Source organism: Paramormyrops kingsleyae, chromosome 6 (genome assembly GCF_048594095.1).
Source record: "Paramormyrops kingsleyae isolate MSU_618 chromosome 6, PKINGS_0.4, whole genome shotgun sequence".
Taxonomy (NCBI): Eukaryota; Metazoa; Chordata; class Actinopteri; order Osteoglossiformes; family Mormyridae; genus Paramormyrops; species Paramormyrops kingsleyae.
In genome coordinates, this window is record NC_132802.1 from 29,383,533 (window position 1) to 29,404,841 (window position 21,309).

General features: G+C 45.3%; 1 protein-coding gene across 1 annotated transcript in view; it reads left to right on the top strand.

Annotated features, from left to right (window-relative positions):
* Positions 1-21,309, top strand: part of LOC111844723 (cadherin EGF LAG seven-pass G-type receptor 2) — a 60,831-nt gene that overhangs the window by 16,983 nt on the left and 22,539 nt on the right. The window contains exons 2-8 of the mRNA XM_072712995.1: positions 14,180-14,824; positions 17,129-17,351; positions 18,524-18,639; positions 18,976-19,064; positions 19,185-19,342; positions 19,779-19,942; positions 20,154-20,279. Coding sequence (XP_072569096.1) covers positions 14,180-14,824; positions 17,129-17,351; positions 18,524-18,639; positions 18,976-19,064; positions 19,185-19,342; positions 19,779-19,942; positions 20,154-20,279 — 1,521 coding nt within the window. The remainder of the gene's footprint in view (positions 1-14,179; positions 14,825-17,128; positions 17,352-18,523; positions 18,640-18,975; positions 19,065-19,184; positions 19,343-19,778; positions 19,943-20,153; positions 20,280-21,309) is intronic.

Sequence of the window (21,309 nt, forward strand, 5' to 3'; positions counted from 1 at the left end):
CGGGTTTATTCGAATAATCATAACCTCTTTATCTATATCCCATAGATGGTAAAGGTACCACAGGGTGACTTGTATCCCATAGATGGTAAAGGTACCACAGGGTGACTTGTATCCCATAGATGGTTAAGGTACCATAGGCTGACTTGTATCCCATTGATGATAAAGGTAATGCAGATTGAGCTGTTTCCTATAGATGGTAATGGTATTGCAGGTAGGCATGTATCGCATAGATCAGGGGTATTCAACTAAAATTTAAAGAGGCCCAGTTAGAGAAAATTTCTTGAAGCAAAGGTTCGGAAGATCATAATGTCTAACTATTTAGTGTGATATATATATTTAAGTAGCCTATTAGTTGTATCAACATTGCATGTAATCAGTACCTGGCTGTCAAGTCAAATTAATTCAGTGCAATTCTAAAACGTTTTGACAATATTTATTGTCACGTGACATAGAACTTCGGCCAGCTGGCTGGAGTGAGATTTTCAATTTGAGATGTCTGCACACACATGTAACAACAGTTCTTACCGTGTACATAGTGTCAACTTTTGTATTTAACCATGTAAATACACCTTTGACATAGCTACTTTTAGGTTTTATAATGGAATAATATAGATTTTCTGTAAGATTTCCAGCGTGAGTCTGAAAACGTCATGCAAGATGCTTGAGATTTGGCAGCAATGAAAACATATATTTTTTGTTTATAAAACAGATAACATTACTTAATACATATGTTAAAAAGCAGAAACTTCATTGAACATGAAATCAATAATAAACTACGTCTATTTATCCAACATGTTATATAATACATACTGTATTTGAAAACTTTTCAGCTGTATGATTTCAGGACAGACCAGTCACTCTGTTAGGAACATTACGGCTTTTTGGTTGCGGGTGTTAGCTTTGCTGCTGCTATTAACACTAATGGCACATTAGTCCAGACAAAGGGCTGCATAAGCCAAACTACATCTTGCTTGACGGTTAAAGGCGTTTGACGTTCATTGGTGTGGGAAACGGCGGTTCTACTGCTAAACTACTACCGAAAAGACTACAAACACTGCGCCGGTTAAAAGAGGAAGCGTCCCGTCCGGTTTTAAATAATAACTTAATGTTTTGGCTGTCGGTCCGGGTCCGTATGCGACAGCTTCTGGGTCTGGACCGGGACCGCGGTACGCCTGTTAGTGACCTCTGGCATAGATGTTAAGGGTACTGCAGGTAAACCTGTAACCCATACATGGTAAGAGTAATGCGGGCTAACCTGTATGTGTCCCATAGATGGTAAGGGTACTGCAGGTAGGCCTGTATCCCATAGATGGTAAGGGTACTGCAGGTAGGCCTGTATCCCATAGATGATAAGGGTACTGCAGGTAGGCCTGTATCCCATAGATGGTAAGGGTACTGCAGGTAGGCCTGTATCCCATAGATGGTAAGGGTACTGCAGGTAGGCCTGTATCCCATAGATGGTAAGGGTACTGCAGGTAGGCCTGTATCCCATAGATGGTAAGGGTACTGCAGGTAGGCCTGTATCCCATAGATCAGGGGAGGGCAGTCTCATCCACAGAGGGTCAGTGTTAGGGCTGCGCGATCTGGGGAAAATATCTAATCGATTTTCCTGACAGATATTGCGATTGTGATTTGATTTGCAATATCATTTTATCAACTAAAGTCAAGCTTTAGTTCAATATTCAGTGTGTAATAAATGTAAAAGAAATGACAGCATTACCAGATGAGATACCATCAAAATATTAACTGGTGTTTATCTACATTCTAATGCAAGGATGAGAACTTAAACATGTCGGTTGCTTCCAACATGTATTTAAGACTTATCACATAAGCTGTGACTGTGTTTAAATTAAGTATTAATAAAAATAAAACAATTGCAGTAAAAAAAAAAAGAGACCCTGCAGCAATTGCTGCATGGACCCCTAATAATTATGGAGTGATTATGATGACAGAATTCCATGGTTGTGAATAACAGATCTGCACACTTGTAATTTAGTTTTTTACACCTGTGCACAGATTAACACACTTCTATTTGTTTTGTACACCTGTGCAGAAGTTTGCACACTTGTAATTTAGTTTTGTACACCCGTGCAGCAAAGTTTGTGTTTACAAAAAAGGTTTTGCACACATTTTCAAAGTCACAGATTTGCAGCTTCACATCTGCACATATTTCTGTAGATAATATCTTGTCTATACCCAGATGTTGTCTTTGATGTTCTAAAGGTTGCCGTTCAGAGCTGTAATAGCTTCCTCTTTATTACTAAAGAGCCAGGGGAGGTTTTACAGTGGAAGGAAGCAGAGGGAGAGATTTCTCGCAGAAACTGAACTGATGTGTTACAAACCAGCTTCCCCGCCGCCTTCCCATGTTTCTGTAGTTCTCTTGGGACTTTTAGGGCCTCTTTCTCCCCGTTAATATTAAACTCCACGACTGGACAGTTGCCTACGGATAAGAGCAGTGTTTTAGCAGACATTTTTCCTTTCAAACAATGCCATGTTCCTTGGGAAGAACCCCTTGGCTGTGGTGAATGCTGGAACCTGGGCATGCTATCTGGGGCAGTGGGACATTGTTGGGTTCTCAGGTCCCTATGATGTTACTACTCTTGAAGAGCGTTTGCTCCACTCTGCAGTTTTTAATCCCATCAGCAACTGCCTAGCAACCAGTCGGAGCTCCACCTAGCAATGAGCCAGACTCTGCCTGGCACAGATTCTTTAGGAGTGGCTGTATTCAAGGGCATTTATTAAATTTAATTATGTTGACAGTTATTTCTGCAGAATAATGTGCAACTTCAGTTCGTTGGCTCAGTGGGGAGCACTGTAGCATCTCGCCTCCATGGCTGGGGGTTCATTGATGCCCCCGGCTGTGTGTGTGCTCATGTTGGTCTCCTCTGGATTCTGCAGTTTCTTTCCAAAGTTCAAGCAGAAATTGTTAGGTGAGTCGCTGCCCATAATTGTGAGTGTGTGGCACCCTGCAGTGAAATGGCACCCTATCCAGGATCTCCTGCCTTATGGCCTGTGCTAAAGAAACAGGAAAGTAAGAGGGACGGGAGGAGGGATGTTAACGAATACCAACAAATGCTGGGTTATGTCCTCATATTAATATACAACCAGAACAACAACAACAAACAAGTGCTTTTCTCTTGGTGTGCTTTGGAGCAGACGTAGCATCACCCAGCTGGTGTAGCACACTGGAAAAGTACATCTGAGCCCATGTCATGCATGAAAAATTGCTAACAGGCTATAACCTTCTTGTGCACCCCCCCCCCCCCCCCCCACCCCAACACAAACCATGAGCCTCGACTACCTGCCCTTGTTAGTTAACGTTTGACAGTTAATGAATGTGTTCTGCATCTCTGCGTGTCCTCCCACGTATATGTCACGTTTGAGAATTTGGTATAGAAGAGGAAACCTGTAGTTGCCTGTAAGGAGTAAAAATGAGATGCTTTTTGCAATGAGGTGCATTTCAGCCTCGGCTTCCCGCAATGCTGACGTTACTCGGTCGTGCTGCTCCTTCCGGCCGAGCCACACGCTGTCCTTCTTGGTCCTTCTTCCTTTCTTCTGTTCTCCTCCCATTTGCCTGTCATTCTTTTTCTTCTCTCTCCCTCCTCCACCTTCCCTCTAGCTCTTTTCAGCATTGCCGTCCCCCCCCCCCCTTTTCCACACTCCCTCTTTCTTCATGGAAGGTGAGAAAGGCTAGCAGGAATGCTTTGTTTGGTCATTGTTGTCATGGCAACCCCCCCGGCAGACTCTGAAACCCCCAGTAGGCGGGGCGTTAGCCAGCTCCATTGTACCTGCTAAGCCAGTTGGCAGCCAACCATTCTATTCTCAGCACCCCCCTCCCCTACCTTGCCCTAGGGAGGGGAAAACAGCCCCCAGTGGAATGAGGGCTCTATTCCATTGAACAGCTTTTTGGTTGTTGACAGAATGCCTGCTAATGTGGGCCCAGATCAAGCCCTTTGTAGATGAAATGTTCTAGTGAATAAACTAGAGGAGCATGTTTGTGGTGTGTCTGGAGACTGCTGTGCAGCCAGCCTGCCTGAACTTGGGAGACATTTCAGCATCTCATCACTCTTCTCCTTTGATGTCTAAGTGTCTCGGAATACTGCTTCTCTGTTCCAAAATAAATGTGTTTTCCCCTCTCAAATGTCCGGAACACAAAGGATTTTTTTTTGTATTTTTGCGTGATTGTTGTTGCTTTATTCACCTGCATTTATCTTGGTTCACTCTTTTTAATTAACTGTCCTTTATTGTAGCAGAATTATTTGCAAAAGTATATGGAGAATCGTGTGACTTTATCTCAATCCATGTGTGAATAATCAGATTTGTAAAGGTGTAAAAGAATTCGTAGATGCGTACTGAGATTTGTAAATGCCTACAGTAATCTGTAAATGTGTATTAAGAATCATTGTGCATAATCGGATTCGTAAACCTGTAAAAGAATCTCTAAATGTGTAATGAGATTTGCAAGTGTACTGAGATTTGTACGTGTTTAGACAAATCTTTAAATGTGTGCATAGATCTGTAAATGCGTAACGAATCTGTAAATGCGTGCATAGATCTGTGAATGCGTAGACGACTGTGAATGCGTGCATAGATCTGTGAATGCATAGACAAATCTGTAAATGCGTGCATAGATCTGTGAATGCGTAGACAAATCTGTAAATGTTTGCATAGATCTGTGAATGCTTAGACAAATCTGTAAATGCGTGCATAGATCTGTGAATGCGTAGACAAATCTTTAAATGTTTGCATAGATCTGTGAATGCGTAGACAAATCTGTAAATGCACACGTACCTGTACAAATCTCAGGACACTTGCAAACCACATTTAGAGATTCTTTTACAGGTTTACGAATCTGATTATGCACACCGATTCTGAATACACATTTACAGATTCCTGCACACATTTGCAAATCTCAGTACGCGTTTACAAATTCTCTTACACATTTACAAATCTGATTATCTTAATTCATGTGTGTGTACAGTCACACGACTCTCCATACACGTTTGCAAATAATTTTGCTACAATAATAGCCCCATACTCTCCACTCATTGTGGTTTTAATTGCAAGCAGAGACAGAGGCCATGTTTATCAAGAGGATCAGCCTCTAATTGATGTGCTTGTTGAGTCCTTGAAAGGTAAACCTGGCTGGTGTGTGTAGAAGGAAATTGAATGAGTGTCATACGTTTAGAGGATGGACACCTCCTCCACAGCTAAAGAACCCAGCGGTGATGGCCGTGCCCCCCCCACAGAAATGACTGGAAGCCATGGCATGCTTTGTCTGTGTGATTAATTGCCCCAGCCATCTATGAATGACAGTTTGGCTGTGGACCGAAGGGAATTTTGGAAAAGACTCTGGGCACCAGAGTGAAGGTCGCAGATTGGAGCAGCGAGGATTTTCTGGGTTGAGTATAGTATGAACGATGACGACCTCCAAGTGGTACCTTCTGTCGTATAAACGCTGTACTGCCCTGCTCTAACACGCAGCGTAGTTAAGGACCTGCACCAGAGAAGTTCAGTTCAAGTATTTTTTACAGTTGGAGAACTTTTAGAAATTGAGATAACAGAGAATCTTGAGAGCAGGTGCATCCAGGTGCCGTCAGAATGGTTCAGGAACTGGAAACAGGAACAGCTGTTTCGCACATTTATGGAGATACGAATAGAAACTAAGCACCACAGCTACAGAGATTAGATTTTAAGAGTAAAACAAGTGAACAATCAGGGTGATGGGTGTGGGTGAATACCCCCCCCCCCCCAGCCCATTTATTCTTCAGGCTGGTTCATACTTCTCCACACAAGTACAAAACTTGTATATCCACTCTGCATATGAGTACACGGACACGTTCATAGTTCTCCGGTCAAGTACTTTGCACATGCCCACAACGTTTTGTATTGTTGTTTTATTATATTCTCTGCACACATACCATAGCGATGAGTTTTGTGTCCGTTTCCTTATATTTTACAAATTCAGAGAGCCAGCTCAGAGGGTTTGCCAACTTCAGTCAGTTGACTGGCGTGAGATTTTCAATTCGAGACTGCACACACATACATGCACACACATTTACATGTATGTAACAGTTTTATTACCTTGTAAATAGTCTGTGGGGTTTGCAAACCCCAACACTTGTCAAAAACATCCATGTTGGTATTTAAAGTGGACACTAGTGAATCGGTCATGCACAATGTGTCCAGAGCTGCACTTACTTCTGCGCGAACGCAAATTTGGAGTGCAGCAGGCGTTCGTCCACGAAGGTGCACAATGACTTATCCACTAGTACGCATGCGGAGAAGTATGAACCAGCCTTTATGGTTCTTTCCCAACCCAGCCATCAGTAAGGTCCACCTCAGGGAGTGTGGGAGACACTTTCTTTCAGCTTTTTATATTCTCTATTTCCTTTCAGGGAAGTTCTAGGAGTTACAATAAATTGTTTTGGATCAAATATCAGATCCAGGAATCAGTCATTCTAAAGAAAACACAAAGTCATTGAGCTCTTGGATTTGTCATGAACATTGATATTCCTTTGAATTAGAAACACATCCCATATCCATTACGGATAAAAACCAGGAAATTATGCACAGACTAAACATCATGCTTCCTCTGTATGCATGTAAGAAAGCATCAACAGGAGAATTAGGCCCTTTTTCTAGACTTGAAAAGGTTTTGAAGAGCAGGTGGTCACCACGCCCCGCCAAAGGCCATTATATGGATCATTCCTTCCTGTGTGTTTGTGAGGATACCCTTGAGATTAGCTCATCCTCTTTTGCAGATGTGTGGATCAGGAGACAGTTGGAATACTGCTTTAGGCCCCAGTTTGTGTGTGTGTGTGTGTGTGTGTGTGTGTGTGTCTATGAGATTGGGGGGGGGGGGGGGGAGGCACAGGTGAAGTTGCTCATCCCTCCCAAACAGCCGAAAACCGGTGGCACTGCATCTTTCATTGGTGAATCCGAACTGACCAATGACCTTGCGGTTGGCCTGCCTCATTAGCATGACTTTGGGTTGGAACATAATGGGCCTTTTCACTCTGACACCAGCTCTTGGTGACAAATGCTTGGCAACAACAACTGGTCCGTAGCCCAGCTTGTCCTGGCTGGTCTCGGTTTTCACAATGAATTTGCTTCCCCCTCCTCTTCTCAGAGCAGCCCCAGCTGCTGCTCATGGGGATGGGTGTGGCTCAGCCTAGCCTCCTCTTGGTTAATACTTCATAAGTATACCCTTGATAATAATTACCCTAATTTCCCTAATATATGGGCTTCTAAAAAGTATCCAAATTTTTAATGAAATATAAAGAGAGAACAAAATCATCCAATATGGCTCCAACATTCCAGGTTAAAGAGGATGCAGACTGAATAATTTCCCCTGTGTTCTCCTGGGATCCCGACCTCTGAGCCAACCCCTTTTTTTACTGGGCCTTTCTCTCCTACCTTCTGCATCATACTAATGAGCTGGACCTGACCTTTATTTAAGTACACATGGTTTTGAAAATCCTCATGCTGACCTTAAATGCTTCTTCATGAATGTACAGAATCTTTCTGTTTGTGCATCACATAGGATGCAGTTTATTCTTAGGACGCTCAAACGTAGTTGTTATATTGTTTTCTATGTGTATACATCCTATTCAGGACGGCAAGAAAAATGACAGTTTAATGTATGAGAGGTATGACACCCTAGAGTGCTGACCCAGGGAGGAGGGTCACTGAGGAAGATCGGGGAGCCAGCAAAACCTGGTTAGGGCTCCAGTGTGCCATGGTGAACTCATGTGCTTTCTGTGTGCATTGCAACATAGATAGTGTTGATATACATCCAGCTTTTTATTGAATGATGTTACAAATGTCAACAATAATGATGATAAAATAATGGCTTTGAGGCACCCTGCAGCCTAAATTGAGTTGGGGTATTAGTGAGTGGAGAGCCTAACATTTTGGGTATGGTGTGCGTGTGTTGACATGGTCATTTTCTCACCTTGTTTGTCTTGGTTCCCTGCACTCCAAAAACATGCCGTAGTAGCGCTAAATTGCCCGTGGTGCATGATTGTGTGCCATCCACCAAACTGGCATTCTGTCCAGGGTGTCGCCTACCTCCTTCCCATTGCTTCCTGGGTCCGGCTCACTGCTGATTGGCTGCCGTAAGTGAGCTAGGGTCGGGTCAGTGTGAGATTCATTCTCTCTGAGGTCCTCTGTCAGAGGCCCCTGTCTCTCCTGTCATCACCCTTTTTTGCTGCACTTGTTAGTCTTTTGCCAATAGGAATTATTTAGCTGTGACAAGGTTAGCATTTATTCGTAATCTTCCTTTCTGTGATTTTAGCTGTACTTCACTGCAAATATGGACAACCATTAGTAGCATATGTAGAGTCTTGCTCTGGGATGTTAGTATAAAAAATAGCATAGATGCGTGTCGGCTAACAAATGTGAACATTTTTCAGATGGATGGAGATGTGTATATAGTGTAACAGTAAATGCAACACTCTCATTTCTGTACCCCCCCCCCCATTTAATTGATTTGGAGAAAGGTTAGAATGTCAGGACTGGTTCCTAGAGTTTCTGGGTTTCTCAGCTACCTCCATCTACCATCTAGCTGAGATAGCACTGGGCCACAGGTTTCATAGCTTTCTTGGAGACCCAGTAAGTAAAAATCCCACATTTATTCCATAGAGGACCTTCCTTGTCCCCCCTCCCATCTTGTACATCATTTCTCTCATGATCCTCTGGGTTAAGAGGAAAGAGGTTGGTGTTTCCCTTTGATTTATTTCTATTAACAAACCCTTCCTTAAGCTTTTGTTTCATATGTGAGTAATTATTTTAGTCGGTGATGCCTCTTTTCTTCTTCTGGCCTGTATGAATGTCCCCCCCCTTTCAGCTTATTGTTCCCTTGGCCCATATTGGGCTGTGAGAGTAGTCTTTACTCTGGGGAAGGGGGGGGGTTGCAGACCATTTTAGCGATGGTGATTTATTTCAGTGGGAAGAGTTCCCCAGGGACACGAAGGGGGTGAGAGAGCCAGGGTCGTTTTTGTTCCCAGGGACGGAACATGCTTCAAGCCGCCCTTGTCATCTGCCCCCGGTTCTTTTTCATCGTCATCCTTCAGTGAGAGCATCACATGGTTTCGCAAAGACCAATCAGGTTTATTAACCTGAGGGAGGTGCTTATAATTGAACGGGATTGTAGCCTATGGAATTTAGCAGTTATTGAAGGATTATGCTGTTCCATTTGAACTCCTAACTGGTAAATTCTGAGTTCTTCGTCGGAAATTTCAACTGGAACGCTCCCTGAAGTTGGAATTCCAACTTGTGAACTCTGAGGAGTCGACACAGCCCTGAGCTCAGAATTCAAGATGGCTGCACCCTTCATCAATAGGAAAGTTAAAGCTGTAGTTTTATACTGTTTATTAGCACTTACGTCTTGTTTGTGGCTCATTAAATCGGTTGTACACACAGTACTGTCCAACCGCTGTCTCTGGACATGTAGCTATGCAAAATACCGTGTAATGTGTTGTTATCCACTGAAATTGCTAGCAATGGCTAACAATTAACCAGGCTACAACTGGGGCCCGTTTCATTAAGGGGGATTTCTTGGGATTGTCGGATTTAAGGTCATCTGGGCTAAATGTAAGAGGAGAGGTAAGGAGCATGCACTGATATAGTGCGTTGCGGCCCCCATCACATGACAAATCACCTCAGGGGTGTGGTCCTGAGTGCAGCCATGAGGCGGGTGAGTCCGAATGGACCAGTGTGAGTTTTTTCTTGTGGCTGAAGTGCCAATCCTTCCACCAACCCCCAAGTTTTTCCCCTGTAAGTTGGAGGACCTTCTTATAGGGCTGGATGTAGATTAATGAAGTAATTGCAGGTTACTTGCTCAAGGGCCAAATGGAGTAGAATTATTCTGGGCATTCACAGGATTCGAACCAGCAACCTTCCAGTTACTGGCATAGATCCCTAGCCTCAGAGCCACCACTCCACCCAGTAAATATGAACTGGGGTAAATTAAATCCAAGTTATGCAGGTAAACAAGAAATCTTCCTTTTTGAAATGGATCCCTGGTACTGCTAAATGGCTTTCCGACTTTATGTACTGGAACACTGTTAACTCGTGTGTGACGTCATTCCGAGTTCCGACCTTCGATGTAAATGGAACGCAGCATTACTCTCAGTGCTACTGTCAGCCTGTTTTCCTCATCTCTGATTACCAGAGGATGTTGCTACTATTGACAGGAAAATGCTCTGTGCTTAGGTGTAGCCAGGGTTCGCTATGGGTGATTCAGAATACTGCTGTTCAGGTTTTGTACAGTTTTTACAATGGCTTGGTTTAGGGTTCCTCATTGAGGGGTTTGAACACTGCTACATGTATAGAGCTGCAGGGGAAGATGTCATTCTACATCCCCATCCGTCCCCGCAAACATCTAAACTCTGTCCCCGCATTCACCAAAACTGTCCCCACCCCATCCCTGTGTTCACCTACACCCCAACAGTACAGTGTAAAATTAAACATGCCCATGTTTGCCTTTAAATATCTTAATTATTAAATTACTCAATTGACAACCCCTAGGTGGTGGTGGGGAGAGAATGAATAATTTAACAGAACCAAAGAACTCATAATTAATATAGCAGAAACAAGAATATGCATATATGAGCAGTTTCATTACTGTTACCTCTGCGTTGCCATACACTTTATTACCATCCCTGTGGGAATACCATTAAGATCATCTACATTCCTGCTGTTACCGCAGGAATACTTTATTTTTTTGCAATATTACCACTTTCTTCTAGCCCTCTAGCGATTTCAGAATCTTGGGGGCCTACATAAACTTCAACATCTCCACTTCTGCATGGGGCTTCAGAACACTGTTAGGACTTTAAATGGATCCAGAGAAATGGAAGCTTATTTACAGTGTTGAAAGTCTGTACTATTAGGCCGGCGATATACTTCACGCGACACGTATGCAACGCGAGGCGTATGCAACGCAAGCAGTGTACTGACTATACTTACGTGTGTAGTTTATGTCAATCTGGAGGATTAAAGATCATGTCCACCAGGGGGCAGTGCGAGAAAAGCATCTTGGTCGAATCTTTCATTTCTGTTCTCACTTGTTTGTAAGAGGTTGTGACATGAAATGTTGTCCAGTCGCTCTCTCCACAGCAATCGAGTTTTAATTTTGTAATACTGTAGCTTTCTCTATATTCTACCCTCTGCTCCACATTGTATTGGTACTTTGTGCTGCCACACATCACTTTACTACCCTATGTTTTGTATATTGATAGATCTCTCGTATTAGTTAGTATTTCATAATTAGGATGCACAATATTGGAAAAAATCGATTTCTGCAAGAAGTATTGCTGTATTTATAAAGAAAAAAATAGTTTAAAATGGATCAGTTTCTCACAAACGTGTCTATTCATGAGTGATTTAAACAGCAAGGATAAAGATGATTAGGATTAGCTCGGAGAGCGTGCAGAGCTATTGCAAAAGTAGTGGCAGTAAACTTTAAATTAATGTTAAACATATACTAGATATTCCTGGGTGTGTCTTGAGGTTGTGTTGGTGTTGCCGGTGTTCCCAGAAGAAGGTTTTTCATCTTGCAGGGCACCTTAGATATTATGGAGATGCGTTGCAAAGCATGGCTTGGTGGCAACTCCAGTCTGTATTGGGAATTGAGGAGACAGCTGTGAGGGCTCTGGGGGCAGAAAGGAAGCATTTGTGTGACTTGCTCACAGATTCATCTAACACCATCTGTAGTCAAATGACCCACGTCCTGCTTACAGAGGAATCAAAGCATTGCAATACAGCTCAATCTGTTCCTCAGAGACTTGAAGTCAGGGCAGGTGATGGAACGGTCCATACGGATGACACTGCAGTTGTGACCCACTGGGCCAACTACTTTGAGCAGTTGTTTAAAGCTGATCCCCCAGCTAGGGCGTTGGGCATCTCTAGGTCGACGATTCTTGAACCACCCAGTCTGACTGAGATTGCACAGGTGGTGAATCAGCTGGGGGTAGGGAAGGCCGCAGGGATCTGTGGTATCCGAGGTGAACTTCTCCAGGCTGGGAGGTAATGCTGTCCTACTGGGATTGCAGGAAATCTTTGCTTCCATTTGGGAGTCAGGCGTCATCCCAACTGACTGGAAAATGGGACTTGTAGTCCCTATCTGGAAAGGAAAGGGTGATTGCCTGGATTGCAGCAACTACAGGGGTTTAACACTGCTCTCAGTGCCAGGTCAACCTTAAAAGGATCCTTGATCCTTGATCACAACAGTCTGGTTTTACACCTAAGAAGTCTACCATTGACCACATCCTGGCACTGAGGGTTCTCAACGAGCGCAAGCGCGAATATCAGCAGAGGTTTTTTTACAGACTTTGTTGATTTTCAAGTTGCCCTGTGGGACATCCTGACACTTCACCGGATCCCCCCAAAGTTACTGGGCGCCATGGCCAGTCTGTACACTGGTACGGTGAGTGCTGTGCAGATTGGAGGGAGAAACTCTGCGTTCTTTCCAGTTGATTCTGGGGTTCGCCAAGGGTGTGTTCTTGCTCCTACTCTGTACAATGCTTACATGGGCTGGGTGTTAGGCAGGGCTGTGGGGTCCAGTAGCTGCGGGGCATTTGTTGGTGAAGAAAGTTTTACTGATCTTGACATTGCCGATGATGCTGTGATCTTCATAGAGTCAATGGAGGCTCTGATCGGGGCTCTTGGAGAGACTGAGCGAGGAGTCTGAGTGTCTGGGATTGTGAGTGTTCTGGATAAAAACCAAGATCCAGGCCTTTAATGACTTCATAGGCACAGCCATCAGTAGTGTGCCTGTCTGCGGGGAGAATGTCGACCTCGTCGAGAGATTCACTTACCTCGGCAGTGACATTCATGTCTCTGGTGACTCTTCCTATGAAGTCAGCAAATGGATTAGGACAGCATGGGGGGTTATGGGGTCACTGGAAAGGGGTGTGTGGTGTTCCTGATATCTTTGCGAGAGGACGAAGGTCCAAGTCTTTAGAGTCCTTGGAGCTCCTTGTCTTGCTGTATGGCTGTGAGACATGGACGCTATCCAGTGAGCTGAGATGAAGACTGGACCCCTTCGGTACTGTGTCTCTTCGGAGAATCCTTGGGTACCGCTGGCTTGACTTTGTGTTGAATGTGTGGTTGCTAGAGGAGCCCTGAATGAGGCACATTACCTGCATTGTGTGAGAGCATCAGTTACGGCACTATGGCCATGTGGCGTGATTCCCTGAGGGTGACCCGGCTCGCAGGATCCTCATAGCTGAGGACCCAAGCAGCTGGACTAGGCTGAGGGGACGCCCACGTAATACCTTGCTGCGGCAGACAGATGTGCATTTCCGGAGTGTGGGACTGGACTGTGTGTCACCCTGGGGGGTCACCAGCCGGGATCTGAGATTTTCCATCATGTGTTGGGTGCGGCAACGCGCTGCATCAGCGCATTACGCGTAAATGCGGCTGCGCTACACGTAAATGCGGCCGCCCGCTATGCTCCACAACCTGACTTGATTTGCTCCTTTATTACTAACTGTATCATATATAAACACATAGTCCAGTGACAAAAGGTGACAATACTGCCACTCCAATTTTTGGTGGTACAACTCGCACACGCGTTATGTCGCGTAGGTGCACTGACGACGTGTGGAATCAACGCAGAAAACGTATGCCGGCCATGATGTGTACGTGTTGTGAGTGTTGAGGCAGTTTAATGGTCGCTACAGCTCATGTGACACTCAACGTGCTTAAAGGAATGGCACATTTCCTTGTTTAATTATTTTAAATGGTAACCCCCCGCTACGTGTGGTTGAAATGTGAGACCAGTTGAAATGTGCCTTGGTCAAAGGCTGTGTATTTTAGGTCTTAAATCAGGGGTGTCAAACTCCAGTCCTGGGGGGCCGGAGCCCTGTGTAGCTTAGTTCTTTCCCTGTTTCACTACGAATGATTCAACTCAAGAGCTGTGTGGTAATTAGCACAAGGAGTTGAATCAGGTGTGTTAAATGAGGTTAAACCGAAAACTGTGCAGGGTTCCGGCCTCCAGGACTGGAGTTTGACACCCTTGTCTTAAATTGAGTCCTGTAAAAAAAAAAAAAGGCTTTAGAGCTTAAATGTTAAACGTTTGTAGAGATTCATATGTTATCTTGTCTCAAACTGAGTAGGGCTACCCCGGAATTAAACTTTATTCTCTCTTTGTCTGTCCCTTTCCCCCCAGATGGTGTACACACAGTGTCTGCCCAGTGTCTCCTCCAGGTGACCATCATCACAGACCAGATGCTATCCAACAGTATCACGCTGCGGCTAGCCAACATGTCCCAGGAGGACTTCCTGTCTCCGCTTCTTGGGCACTTCTTGGAGGGCGTGGCCCGGGTGCTGTCTGCCACCCGCGAGGACGTGGTGGTCTTCAACATCCAGGATGACACGGACGTTAGCACGCGCATCCTCAACGTTAGTCTGTCGGTGGCGATGCCGGGGGCTGGGCCCTCCAGGGGGCGATTCTTTGGCTCCGAGGAGCTCCAGGAGCGGCTGTACCTCAACCGCAGCCTGCTGGCACACGTCTCCGCTCTGCGTGTGCTGCCCTTCGATGACAACATCTGCCTGCGTGAGCCCTGCGAGAACTACATGAAGTGTGTGTCAGTGCTGCGCTTTGACAGCCTGGCACCCTTCATCGCCTCCGACACCATCCTCTTCCGCCCCATCCATCCCATCGCCGGGCTCCGCTGCCGCTGCCCGCATGGCTTTACCGGCGACTACTGCGAGACGGAGATCGACCTGTGCTACTCGCGACCCTGTGGGCCCCATGGCGTGTGCCGCACTCGAGAAGGCGGCTTCTCTTGCGAGTGCCTGGAGGATTACACTGGTGAGCGGGCTGCCCTTTTCCCGTAGGAATGTAGCAAGCTTGTTTTAGGGACTTCATCTGTCTGTTTTCATGAGTGTTTACCAGTTTTTAAAAAGTCCTCGAGGAGCCTATCGCCTCATCTTTGAAGGTGATGATACATGGGGCAACTTTTTGAACAATGTTGCGGAGCAATTAGACCCTTAGACTTTCTCTGGTCCCCTCCTTTGGAATTAGTGTCTGGTGTCTCTCCTATACTTCCTCTGGTCTTAGTGTCCCTTCTATTGTTCTTGGTGTCTGTTCTCATAGGGTCATGATATGGATCTAAGCTATATCCTCTGCACATGTCCCAAGGCCATGCCAGTTTGCTGCCCTCATTTACATTCGAAACATTATTTATTTGTAGTCTTTTCTATAAGACCCTTTTTTAGGAGGTCGCTGGACAAATCGTGTCTGTGTTATTTTCTTATTTTCAGGTTATTTTGCTTTTTAATGGCACGTCTGTTGGTTCCGTTAAACAGATTATTCTCTCCCATTTGGGGGTTAAAGGATAGTTGTAGGATTGCTGTAAGTCAGTAATGCTGGCAAGTTGTGACCGTTTCTTTGTATCCCAGCTTGTTACACTCGCAGCTCATTGAAGTTCATTAGAAGGATTAACAGCCAGACATTTTGAAGCGCTTTGAGCATTCCTCCCAGGAGGATCCATGTGGTAGCTTAGTAACATTTCAAATCCTCCTTGTCCTTTAGGGGACTATTCATGTACAGTGATGATTATTAAAACTCAAGTACCTCGTACAAAACCCATCCTTCCCTGATGAAAAAACACCTGGATTCCTTTTGATGCCTGTAAAGACGAGGTGGTAACTGCAAGTCTGGGGTCCATTGCACTAAGCATGAGGAAATTGTGGTTATGCCCCTGTTATGTATATATGATGACCTTCACTTTGCGGGACTGTTTAATCTTCAGTTAGGATTCTGATCTCAAATCTGATGGCAGAGCGGGAACTCCATTACGGTGGTGAGATCTCAAATCTGATGGCAGAGCGGGAACTCCATTACGGTGGTGAGATCTCAAATCTGATGGCAGAGCGGGAACTCCATTACGGTGATGAGATCTCAAATCTGATGGCAGAGCGGGAACTCCATTACGGTGGTGAGATCTCTAATCTGATGGCAGAGCGGGAACTCCATTACGGTGGTGAGATCTCAAATCTGTGAGCAGTAGGGTCCATTGAGGAACATATGGGAAGTCTGTTTAGATGATGAAAGTTACCAGTCTGGGGGATCAGTGCTATTTCTAACCTGGTCACTGTGTCTAATAAGAGATACATATATAGGATCTAAGTCTCTGTTGTGCCCTCTGTCTTTTTTACCCCTAGAACATTACTCCTAGCACTGGGCTAAGGAATGAGCTGAGCTTCCAGGCTTAAAGAAGCTTAAAAGAAGGAAAGTACCTACAAAATGATTAAAGACGCTACACAAGCCCTAGAGCTGAACGATTGCTGCCTGAGAAGAAAAAAAGGGGGGAAAACAAGCTGAAACTGCTCAATGGAAAACTGTGTTAAATGCTTGGGGGATTGTGTGCCCGTCTGCTTAGAGCTGTCTCCTTTTCTTTGTCCTCGGGGTCTCGGTCTGATGCGTGAAGGCACCAGAAAATAAACACGGAACTAACCTGGGTCCAGAAGCTCCATGGGGCAGGGAAGTTGTCTGGGAGACCCGTTACTCTGGCAACTACAAATTCAGTTTTTTTCCCCTTTTTGCCTGTTTGTGGTGAGCTTTGGAGCAGGCTGAATTCTTAATGATGAAAAATGTTTCTTTTTTTTTCCAGTTTTTCTTTCAGTTTTTTTTCAGCTGTGGCTCGAGAATCACACTTCTGTCTGGGAAGTAATTTGATGCAGCAGAGAAAGCTGGAGGGGATAAAGGTGCAGGGGAATGTTTGCAAGCCAAATGCAGTGGCTGGGGGCATTTTGGGCCGGGGCGTGTGTTTTTGTGACTGTCATGTGGAGCGGCTGAGGAGGCACCTTTCCGTTTGATTGGACTTACTAAAGCCAGGCGGAATGTAAGAAAAAATAGAAACTGAGCTTTGTGTATGAGAATGGATTGACCGGGAATGTCAGGTGTGAGCCAAGTGTCTGGGACTTCTAAGAACTTCATTTTCAACCGTCCTGACCTGCCATAGAGGTGGCGTTATATTTCACGCTGATGTAGTTTACGTATGTTGCTAGACGCCTGACAGACGTGTAACAGGTGTCTGCCCCTTTTCAGCCCACATGTGTCACATGATCAGTGTGTGCCTGTGTCCTGACTGCACCGCTCCTCCTGCACCAGGTGAGAGATGCGAGCTCTCGACGCGCTCGGCCCGTTGTGTCCCCGGGGTGTGCAAGAACGGGGGAACGTGTGTCAACCTGCTGGTGGGCGGCTTCAAGTGCGAGTGCCCCCCAGGCAGCTACGAGAAGCCCTACTGCCAGATGAACACTCGCAGCTTCCCACCAAATTCCTTCCTCACCTTCAGGGGACTCCGACAGCGCTTCCACTTTACGCTATCCCTCACGTACGTATGGCGCCCCTTGCAGGGACCCTGTGGAAGTGCACTTAGCACAGTCTTTCCTATATGCACAGACCATAATGCATTACAGTGAATCTAGCAGTAAAGCAAAGCCTGGCACATGCGTGTGCTTGCTGGCGTGTGTGGGTGTGTACGTGTGTGTGCATGCATTTGTGTTCCCTGCGTCACATTATGAGTTATGAATATGAATTATGAGTCCGGTGTGTCCTGCCTGTGAAAGGCGTTGAGAGGGAAGTGGTGGGTGGAGGAGTGAGGCAGCGTGGCGCCTGTAGACGGGCAGAGGCGCAGCCTTGCTGAGTGACGTGTCTCTCCTGCATGGATAAGTGAGGGTTAATGTAGTTGCGGAGGCCCAGCGTGCCTGTTTGTGCTCTCCGCCCCGATTTCGCTTCCATTGTCCCGCTGGGTTTAAAGCCCCCACTGAAGCTGTCTTTTTGTCACCACCGTAAAAACACTTTGAAACCAGAACCAGTTGGGCTCTTTTTTTTTTTTTTTTTAATCTGAAGGAAAGTACAAATGAGAGGAACATAACACCACTACCTTCAAAATGTGACGAGAAGCCGGACTGGTTTGTGATGGTTGGAATGGAGGCATTAATTTGGCTAAAACCCTAAAATTTTGCTTCCACCTGGACCCACTAAATGCATGGTGAGCCTTTCTCAGGTTTCACGCAGATCTCTGCTACTTTAGGCTTTTCCGGGGCATTTTATGAAGTGATCGGGACATTTTCACAATAGAAAAAATACATTCAACTCAAAATGGCAAAACTTTTAAGGGATTTACGATTAGCTTGGACTTGACAAAGTTACATTTAAAACCTTTTTGTGTATAATGATCAAACACGTGTGTTATGTCTTTAAATGTTATGAATCTCAGTCTGTAGTCATTTACTGGGTGGCGTGTGGATCTGCGTGTTAGAAACTTGTGCTGTTTGTTTTGTGTTATGGTGTGAATCCTGTGGCTGGCAGAGTGAAGTCAGCATTGGGCCCTTGATCAAGGCTTGATTGCTCAAGCGATACTGTCTAATACTGTCTAGTACTCTGATTCTCACTTCTCTTTTGCTTTGGACAAAAGCATCTACTGAAAGGGGAAAAGTCATAATTAAATGAATTTCAGTCAATTATATTCACAGCTCTGAACTGACTGTTGTTCCATTTCAGGTTTGCCACCAAGGAGCGCAATGGCCTTCTGTTCTACAACGGCCGCTTCAACGAGAAGCATGATTTCATCGCCATGGAGATCACCAACGAGCAAATCCAGTTTACCTTCTCCGCAGGTGTGCGTCAGGCTGGCTGACCGAGAATCAGCTGTCCTTCTAGACATGTGCTGCGCTGATGCTTACTCTTCCTTGGAGATCAAGAAGGTCCCTTTGTGTAGCATGTCAGTGTAGGGCTATAAGAAGAAGTTCTCCCTTGAGGGGTTTGCATTTCGGTGGACCTGCAGCATGGGGGTATGGTGCCCAGGCTTAGTGTCTATGTTTGTCGTCTCCTCTGCTTCTCCTAGGATGGCTTATGCTTCTGGTTCTGGCTGTTGTGCTTCTGGCAGCTACCTCAGGGGTCAGCATAGCCTCCCTATGCATTGAGCTTTTCTGATTGCTGCTCTCTTTCCGTAGGAGAGACAAAGACCACGGTGTCACCCTTCATCATGGGTGGTGTGAGTGATGGCCAGTGGCACGTGGTCCAGGTTCACTACTATAACAAGGTGAGATTTGGCTGGGGTTGGGCTATAGTGGGGCTCTGTGCATGATGGTGGCTTTGATGAGTAGGGGAAGGTGTGGCAGCTGCTGTGTCACATTCTCCCCACATTGGTTCCCTCCCTCAGCCCACCCTGAGTCAGGCTGGCTTACCCCAGGGCCCCTCCGACCAGAAGGTTGCCGTGGTAACCGTGGATGAGTGTGACACCTCTGTGGCACTGAAGTTTGGTCACATGCTTGGCAACTACTCTTGCTCTGCCCAGGGGAGCCAATCAGGATCCAAAAAGTAAGGAGTCGGTCTGCAGAGTGTGCTGTGCGTATGTGTGGGTGTGTGTGAATGATCTTCTGTATGCTTGCTGGGGTGGAAAAGGACATGAATGTTCAGGGAGATGATGGCCATGTGATGTTCTGCAGGGAAGCTTCTGTAGCAAAGCAGCAGATCTCTGTGTGTAAATGAGTAATAGCTCACCTGAGGTCCGATAATGTCACCTGCTTTTTGAGGCCAGTTTGATCCCCAGGGCAAGTTCCTTTGAAATACAGCAAATTAAGACCCCACTTTCTGACCTGACGGTAAAAGCAAGGAGCTTCTTGTCTGAATAGTGACATTTCCTGTTCCGTCTCAGAGGCAATTTTCTGCTGCATTCAAGATTGCTAAGGGAACCCTAGATGTCAGCCACACTGCTTACTGATAGCCCACCTCCTTCCCCCTCTGCCCCACCCAGGTCACTGGATCTGACGGGGCCGCTGCTTCTGGGCGGCGTGCCCAACTTGCCAGAGGACTTCCCAGTACGGAACCGCCAGTTTGTGGGCTGCATGAAGAACCTGCGCATTGACCATCAGCAGGTGGACATGGAAGACCACATTGCAAACAATGGCACTGTACCAGGTAAGATTACAGAAAGGTAACTGGTTTAAGATGAAAATAGGCATGGCACAGATAGTGCCCATCTACGGCATTTCACAGTTGATTTTTTTGTTTTTTTTTTTTATATCAAACGCACCTCAGCCTGGTACAAATGTATCTACATAGGCCTTACCAGAGCAAAGTGTTTCCACATTTTACATCCGATGAAGTATAGTGTCACATCATTTCCCAGGATGCTTTGCAAAGAAGCACTTTTGCAACAACAACCCCTGTCAAAATGGAGGAACCTGCGTGAATCGATGGGGCTCCTACAGCTGTGACTGCTCCCTAGGGTTTGGAGGCCGGAACTGTGAGAAAGGTATGAGGAGAGGCAAGACAATTCTGTTGTATTCATGACCTGAAGAGCTTCAGGAAATGTCTGGCTACATATACAGAAACTCTGAAGAGTGTATCCTCAGTAATAAACAATAAATATGTAGGATATTCTAGCCTTTGAGATATTGCAAATGGTTATGTTCTAATCTTCAGTAGAGGCCCTATTCACACCTGGTATTAGCATGCATTCTGGGTGATCCGATCACAAGCGGACAGTGCTAATTGACAGGTGTGAACGCACTGAAATGCATTGAAAATGCATCCAATCGCTCAACCCACATTCGGAGGTGGTCTGGGATGCATATGGCTGCATTCTTATAGCAGCGTGAACACAGAATTGTCCCGGGTTGCATTGAGGGGCCGCCTACTCAGCTGACGTCCACAAGTGAGCGGAAGAACGTACGTATGCATTAAACGCACGAGCGGTATTTAACACATGATTTATGTCAGGATGTCTGTCAGTGCAGAGTGGGCCACTGTTTATTAAACTGCTTTGGGAAAAAATGCATCTTTTTCCCTACACCACCAAAAAATAAGTTTGAATCTACTGGGTAATTGGTTTAATATCGACCTGTCACGACCCATTCGAATGACTACCTTGTCAAAAGTGCACATTGTTAATATCCTGTGGAAATTCGGGAAAAATAAATTGTGTAAGAAGTAATTTGTTAAAGATGTTTTGGAATTTGCATAGATCTTATTTAATGCTCAGTGTGATGGAGCTTCCTTATTTATGTCAAAGCTGCTCCACACTTTGTTAATATTGGTGAATGGTGCCGGTAAAAATGACCGTACCGTAAAGTTAAAGCGTGTGGGTAAGAGTGTGTGTTCAACAGCCTAGAATATGGATATCTCAATAAAAACATAAGAACAACATAAGAACATAAGAACATAAGAACTATACAAACGAGAGGAGGCCATTCGGCCCATCGAGCTCGCTTGGGGAGAACTTAACTAATAGCTCAGAGTTGTTAAAATCTTATCTAGCTCTGATTTAAAGGAACCCAAGGATT